Genomic DNA, 8185 nt, shown 5'->3' with positions numbered 1-8185 from the left:
TATCATTCAAATAACGCGCCAAATTTGGACAAAATATTCAAAGTTTATCCTCAGTTTGTAAAAACGGACGGTTTAAAGAAAGCTATAAATGAGCAATGGAAGTTGCTCCTGTCAACAAAATTCGATGAACACATAGCAAGTGAGAGGAATATTGACTCGTTTTGGACCAAGTTGACCGAATATGAAAACGCCGATAATGATAAAATTTTTGAAGATTTATGCAATTTTGTTAATTGTATTTTGCTACTGCCAAATTCCAATGCGAGCGCCGAAAGGCTGTGGAGCAAATACAACTTGGAAAAAACTAAACTAAGAAATCGACTGAAATTTGATACCATGAAAAATCTCATTTTTGCAACTCAACTAGCGACACATATTCAGGAAAGTACAGTTCCATTTAAATTGACCGATAAAATGATCAGTGCTATCCTTAACATAAAAGCATGGGAAAATCCCATAGAAAGTGGATAAATTAGAAGAAATAAATCATTTCAATGCAATCGAAGAGCATTCATATGCTATAAATGAGATGAAGAATTGCCTCGAAGATGAGCTTACTTATAAGAAAAGACGAGGACCAAAGGTCAATTATTTAAACAAACCTTCTTCCCAAACTCGTAACGGTATTCATATTTTATAATTAAACATTTCTATATTATTCCTATAAACTATATGTTACTGTTATAGGTACTGTTCATTTACATAGATACGTCACTTAACTTCAGTATAGTTTCCGTAGAAAATAAAAATTCCGAACTGGAAATTAAACAAAATTATCTATTTAACGACGCTTCAATTAACATGGGTATTTTTTTCACTACTTCACTAGCATAATTTATTATTTTTATAAATATTTCATTTGAAACTATATTAAGTTATTGTTATAACGCAAGTCAATTTTACTATTTTTCATTTCATTTTTCAGAAGTCAGTGAAGTTTGTCCTTCAGATGCTTCAGAAGAATTGAACATAGAACCTGTTTCAAGTAATTTAGTTTCCACACAACCGATAACCGATAAATGCGTCGATAATTATTTATTTAAATTGACAAGTGATTTATGGAAAAACGTTTCTGATAATGATAAGCATTTATTCCTTAACGATCCTTCGAGTCGTTCCGTACTGTGCCACATGCAAGTAGGAAATTTAGAATTTGAAACTGATGCAATTTTTACCTATGCAGTGTATGATCATCTGAACTATTTTATTTCGAGAACCGGAAGCTATCGTTTTGTGCACTTAAATGAATACAAAACTCTCATTGGAGAAAACTACATCGAATCGTCAATTATACTACTATTATCCTAAAAATTATACTAGAAACACTAATTTATCTTTTTGCATCAGGGACCTGATCGATCGTAGCTCGGGCTCGGGCTCGGCCGGTCTGCCGCTCCTCGTGCAGCGCACCATCGCCCGGCAGATACAGCTGGCGCGCGACGAGTGCCTCGGCAAGGGCCGCTACGCCGAGGTGCGCCTCGGGCACTGGCGCGGCGAGCGAGTCGCCTGCAAGATCTTCGCCGCGCAGGAGGAGGCCTCGTGGTTCCGCGAGACCGAGATCTACCAGACGCACCTGATGCGCCACGACAACGTCCTCGGATTCGTCGCGGCGGACATCAAGGGCACCGGCTGCTACACCCAGATGCTCCTCGTCACGGATTATCACGAGCGCGGCTCGCTGCACGACTATCTGCGTTCGCGGGTGCTCGATCGGGCTGCGCTGCTGGTCTGCTGCCTGAGTCTGGCCAGGGGCCTGGCGCACCTGCACACCGAGATCCCGGGCGGTACCGCGGCCGCCGGCAAGCCCGCGATCGCCCATCGCGACATCAAGTCCAAGAACGTCCTGATGAAGCGCAACGGCGAGTGCTGCATCGCCGATTTCGGACTCGCGGTGCGCTACTCCAGCGTGACCGGCGAGATGGACGTGGCGGCGCCCGTGGCGCGCGTCGGCACGCGCAGATACATGGCCCCGGAGCAGCTCGACGAGTCCATCGACGTCGGCTGCTTCGACTCCTTCAAGCGGGCCGACGTGTACTCGCTCGGCCTCGTGCTCTGGGAGATATGCCGGAGATGCGCCACCGTGGAGGGCATGATCTCCAAGGCGGAACCCTACGCTCTTCCCTATCACGACGTCGTGCGGATCGATCCCGATTTCGAAGAGATGAGGCTGGCCGTCTGCGTGGTGAACGTCAGGCCCGTTATACCTCGAAGATGGCGCAATGATCCGGTAAGTTTATATATACTTCTACGCTGACGAAAAATACCTTAAATAACAATTTACTATATCATATAGTAAACATGGTTACCAGTTATTAAATGGAACTGGATGGTTAACAGTTATTAAATGGAATCTATTCATTGTATTATTTAGTAAATGTTACTTGATAGAAATTAATTTTTTAGTGAAATTTTCTATAACATGATCATTTTTTCTAAGGTATTTTTCTCAGTGTACTTGCTCTTAATGCTGAAATGTTGAATCAAATCTAACTGTACTTTTTTATTCACAGTTCTTATGCGCAATGAGCAAGCTGATGGCTGAGTGTTGGCACTCTAATCCCGCTGTGAGATTGACAGCGCTTCGGGTCAAAAAAACTATGTCACAACTGCACATTAACAGTGAAATTGAAATTGTGTAGTATTTCACAGAGAAAAAATTAACTTTAGTCTAAATGTTTAATTTTATTTTTATTGAATATGCCTAGTGTGATGTGCCAAAAAATAACTTTTAGACCATATATGTACTCTTAAAGAGACAATATGGAAAGCTATGCAAATATGTCTATTTGATTATTCGTCCAAATAGATGATTCCGAGAACTTTGATCAAAATAATAATAAATAAAATTGTTTGATAGAAAAATCAAAGTTATTGAATAACAGTGGATGTTGCAAGAGATGATAGTCGTGTAATTTTTTCTGACTAGAATTTACCATTTATAAGTATTTGTTTTGTTTTATGAAATTTTATTCAAACAAATTAATGTACATAAATTTACACCATGTATATCTATCACATAGATAATTTGTAAATAAATGAAAATATATTTTGTATTAAAACTTCTCAACTGATTGTTCTTTTTGGATTCATATTTATTAAAATAAGTGTATGGAAACTCGTTAAGCAAAATGTACTGCTTCTTTCATGCGCCAAAAGACATATCGAAGCTAACAATTTTTTTGATTTTGTCCATACTAATGTACTTATAAGTGTCTTGCTGCAGCTTTCATGTCTCGTCTATTTTTATTTTTTTCTTTTCTCATTGATGTAAACTGAAACATTATTCACTTTTATTGATCCTAGTTTTGATTAGTGGCTGCCAGGCAAATACTAAACAAATCCTTGTTCTTTAGCTTTTTAATAATTATTTCACAGCAAAGAACTGGAAGTTGATACCTTGCAGTCAGCTCCAGCAGAGGTTCCAGTGCCCACCGCTGAAAAAATCCTCTTGACATTATCTCGCCTAGGTGCAGAGTACTCACTTCGTCGACTCGTTCATCAAATTCGTCACTTGTCACAAAATCATAGTAATCAGTATATGTGAGTATTTTCGACGCCTCTTCGGGTTGTAAGCGCATCAGGTCGTATAGCGACAGAATTGGATCTTGATCTCTTATCAATAACTTTTTAGCTCTCTTCGCATACTTGTCATCATTCAGAAATTTTTCAAGAAGCGACGTATCTTCGAACAATTCGTATTTAGCAAAAAATTTCATAACCGTCATTGCGTCACTTCGATCCAATTCGTATCCCCTTTTCTCAAGGTGCTCCACGACGGCCAACTTGCCGGATGCTGGATCCAATTTACAAGGTAAACTCTCATACGGGGACTCATCGAAGTGACTTTCGGATGGAAAAACGAAGCTAGACAAATCAGCGCCACGATCCAAGAGTACATCGATTACATTCGGTAACAAATTCGCCACGGCCCATTGCAGCGGTGTACGGCCCAAGTTATCCCGAGCGTCGACCTGCACTGTTTGATGTTGCTCGTCGATGATCTCGAAGAATAGCTCAGAACAGTCATTAAGGTATTCTTGCTTGCAAATCAAATGCAATGGTGTGTGTCCCTTGGCGTTGGTCAAACTTGGATCCGCGCCGTTTCTCAGCAATAATTCAACCGTTGGATTTCTGCCATTGACCAAAGCCAAGTGTAGCGGCGAGTCATCGGTATCTGGCACGAGGAGATTGGGATCCTGGCCGAGTTCGAGGAATTTCTCGGCAACTTTAATACAGCCAGATTGGCAGGCCGCGTGAAAATGCGTTAATCCAAATTCGTCGGTGTAATTCACGTCGAATCTATCGTATATTTCGAACAGATTATGGACGACCCCGGGGTATTTGCATTTAATCGCAATATGCACTGCAGTGGTGCGATGCAGTATTGGATTGCCGTCTTTATCTACGTCGGGCTCGTCTTTATAACCTGTGGCGATCACGAAATTCACGAATGGAAATCCTCTATAGACACCATCCAATGTTCTACCTTCGTTCTTCACAGACTCCGAGAGAAGCCAGTCGATTTCTTCGCCTCGAAAAACGTCTCGGAGATCTGGCAATCCATCGATCCAATTTTTTATTATGGGTTGAAGTTGACGGAGAAATTCGCGTCGCTCTTCGTCGACCACCCAATTCACTTTTTCTCGTAAGCTCTTCAATTTTTCTAATTTTTCTTCGCCCGTGTTGAAATCATCGTCGCCGTCACTTTCATTGCTCTCATAACCGAAAAAGTAATCAAAGTCACTGGAATCATCGGAATCGAAATCGTCGTCCGACATACTTTAGCACAATCACGCGCGAATAACAAAATAATAAATCTTTTTCACGAGAATCACTGGCTACAATCGAGAGTCGAGACGATCTTTCGTTGTTTACTCTGCGACGTCGTCACGTGTACTGATAACTGAACTGAACTCAAGGTGCTGCGGCCGCATGTGTACTCAGAACTGATCTGCAGCGGTGCGTGCGGCGCGCGTATCCCGAATCCCGATTATATCGCAATTAAGAAGCGTTGCCACACCAAGTGAGATATATTATGACACAGTAATTTGACTGAACACACACAGAAGTTGACTGAATTTGAATTTACACTTCTAAAGTTTCATCTGCTGTCTGATCAATTTGAAACCATTACTTTAATTCCATCAATTGAATCAATTGAATCAATTGATCAACTCCATCAATTGAACACCACCTTTGAGTTTGGTCACTTTGTTGCAAAAGATCAAGTTTATTCAAATTTGAATAACTCTGCAAAAAAACTGTACATTAGCTTAGTCTATAGAATTTTACTTTATCAGCCTTAAAAATTTTGTTAATTTTGCAGTGTATTGTTATTAAAACAATTTTCATTATCAAATAACAAGAAACGATTGATCGCATGACATGCATTGATAATATAATATTACTAATAGGCAATTTGAGGATTTGATTATGTTAGAACGCATGCGAGTATTTCTATTTAACAATTTGTTCAACTAAATAGTGGAATTTAGATCAATTAAATAGGAAGTTTGGTAATATAAAAGGTATTAAAAATACAGGAAAATTTTGCAAACAATGGATCTAAAATTTTATCTAAATACATTTTACCAGTCGCACATTTTATTTTATTTCTCTAATATTTTGTATAAAATAGGTGTTCATTGTACTTTACAAGAATGAAAAAACTAACAATAATCGACATGCACATTTTGTAAATTGGTAGTAGTTTATAAATTAATGAAAATGAATGTTTTAAGAAAACTTCCTACACAATTGTTTTTGAAAATATATTGTTAAGGTTTATTTATTTCATACAATTTTATTTGGGTTGAAATTAACTTTTTACAATACCGAAACACAATTTTGAAATTGTGACATATTTATCTAAGTTGTTTACTTTTCTTCTTAGCATTGACTTTGATTTTAAAATTTACTGATACAAGGCCATACACTTGGAAAAGCAAACTTTAATCAAAGAAATAATTGACTTTCCACATACAGTTACAATTGAAACCCGATATCATGTGTATGATTCGTTGCATTCGTCTGTACTTAAACGTTTATTTAAGTTAGCATTAGTTTTACTGCACTGTTTATGTACCATCTATTGCATGGTTTTATGATATAACATCAAAACAAGAACTTCTTGATTCATTCCAAGTTTTGACCAGTGACTGCCAGGCAAATGCTCAACGAATCCTCGCTCGTCAGCTGTCCGATGATTTTTTCACAACAAAGAATCGGCAACTGTTGGCGCGTCAGCTCCAAGAAAAATTCCAACGTCCATCGCCGGAAGAATCTCCTCGACATGAGCTCGCACAGGTGCGCGGTGCAAGCCTGACCGGACTCCTTGGGCAGCGTCCAAAATTCATTGGAACGCGCGAGTCTCGAGTAGTCCGCGAAGGTGGGTAGCTGCTTGGCCGTCTTCGTCGTTGTCTCGTCGTGGTCGAGTCGTCCCAAGTGGATCAGGTCACGGAGCGACGAGCTCGTACCCACCATTAGCCTCTTCGACTGTACCGCGAAGTGTTTGTCGTCGTACCAATTACGTTTATCCTGGTCCGCTGCTGCTGCCGCCGCTGGTTTCTCGAACAATTTGAACCTGGCGAAGAACTTCATGACGGTCAGTGCGTCGTTCCGCTGCAGTTTGTATCCTCTTTGCTCCAGGAGCTCGACGACGTTCAGCGCGTCAGCCGCCAGAGCCAACTTGAACCCGAACAGCTTGTAATCGGAGGGTTTCTTTCTCTCCGCGAACTGGCTCTCGGTCGGGAAGCGGAAGGCGGCGAGATCGGCCTCGCCGCGATCCAGCAGAATCTCGACGACTTCGGGCCGAAGATTGGCCACGGCCAGCTGTAGCGGCGTGCGACCCGACTTGTCCCGCGCGTCGACCAGCAGCACCGGCTGGCCCACGATGTCCTCGTTGATCTCGAGGAACAGTTCCGCCAAGTCGCCGCAGCCGCTGCCGTCTCCGCTCCTGGCGCAGACGACGTGCAGAGGCGTCGCGCCCTCCGCGTCGGCCAGATTCGGGTCCGCGCCGTTCTCCAGCAGCAGTCGCACGACCCGCCTGTTGTCGCTGGCCAGTGCCAGATGCAGCGGCGGACGAGCGAAACTCGTCGTCGCGGCGCAGTCGGGATCCTGTCCCGACTCGAGGAACCGCTCGACGACGTCGCAGCAGTCGAACTTGCAGGCCACGTGGAAGTGCGTCAGGCCGTCGGCCTCGTCGAGGTAATTCGCCTCCGCCGCGCTCGCGTAGATCTTGAAGAGATCGTGCACGGTGTCGCTGAATATGCAGCGGGCCGCGCAGTGCAGCGCGGTGGTGCGTCGCAACAGCGGCTCGCCTGACTCGTCTAGCTCGGGCGCGTCCCTGTAGCCGGCTCTGATCGCGAACTCGATGAACTGGTCGGGCTCGAGGATGTTGCACGCGTTGTACTTGACGGACTCGGCGAGCAGCCAGTCCATCTCCTCGGCCCGAAAGTGCTCCTTGAGATTCGGCAGTTGGCCCCGCCAATCTCTGGCCAAGCGATAGAGTCGACGAAAGAATTTCTTTCGCTCCTTCTCGTTCTCCCAATTGACATTGGCTCGCATTCTCTTTAATTCGCTCAGATGATCACCCTCGAACGCCAAGTCGCCGCTGTCGTCGCTGTCGTCCGCGCTGTCCTGCCACAATTCGTCGCCAACTTCGTCGTGGAGGGCGGTGGCTTCGTCTTCGCAACGCTCCTTGATGAAGTCGCAGATGGTATCGAAGTCGATCATATTTTGTTCAACGAATCCACCCGCGCGCACTCGAACGCACAAAGTTGAAAATCAATAAAAAACTGTTTTTGTCACGAGAGTCACCACCGCGTCTTTCTTTGTTTTGCACTGCAGCGCGTGAGTCGCGACGCGTGTTTTAGCTATACGCTGCACAGGCTGAACCGCAGAACCAGACTGAATGACATAATATAGCAACGATACTGCGTGCCGAGCGCTGACTGACTCCCTCCTCTTTCTCGCCACACATCCTCGTCGAGTCGAGACTCGAAACTCGGAACTACAACTATTCGCGCGAATTTTTAGAGGCTTTTGTGCGATACAGAATTGTTTGTATAAATAAAACAATATTGGATCGATTGTATTTGATGCAATTTAAAACAACCCAATGAAGGAACAAACTCGTGCAGGTGAATTTATCATTTTTGCATTATTACTCAATCATGATATATTA

At 43.1% G+C, this 8185-nt stretch overlaps 1 protein-coding gene across 1 annotated transcript; it reads left to right on the top strand.

The window, feature by feature from the left end:
- The first annotated feature begins 801 nt into the window (after nt 1-801).
- On the top strand, nt 802-2639 carry LOC106656356 (bone morphogenetic protein receptor type-1A-like). Its single transcript, XM_023460236.1, has 4 exons — nt 802-805; nt 926-1283; nt 1348-2227; nt 2511-2639. Exons 1-4 carry the CDS (start codon nt 802-804, stop codon nt 2637-2639), a joined length of 1371 nt encoding a protein of 456 aa, XP_023316004.1.
- Nucleotides 2640-8185: the final 5546 nt, after the last annotated feature.

The sequence above is a fragment of the Trichogramma pretiosum genome, unplaced genomic scaffold, assembly GCF_000599845.2.
Source record: "Trichogramma pretiosum strain Unisexual culture from Peru unplaced genomic scaffold, Tpre_2.0 scaffold83, whole genome shotgun sequence".
Taxonomy (NCBI): domain Eukaryota; kingdom Metazoa; phylum Arthropoda; class Insecta; order Hymenoptera; family Trichogrammatidae; genus Trichogramma; species Trichogramma pretiosum.
The sequence above is the reverse complement of the archived record's forward strand: the minus strand, read 5'-3'. Positions and strand labels throughout refer to the sequence as shown.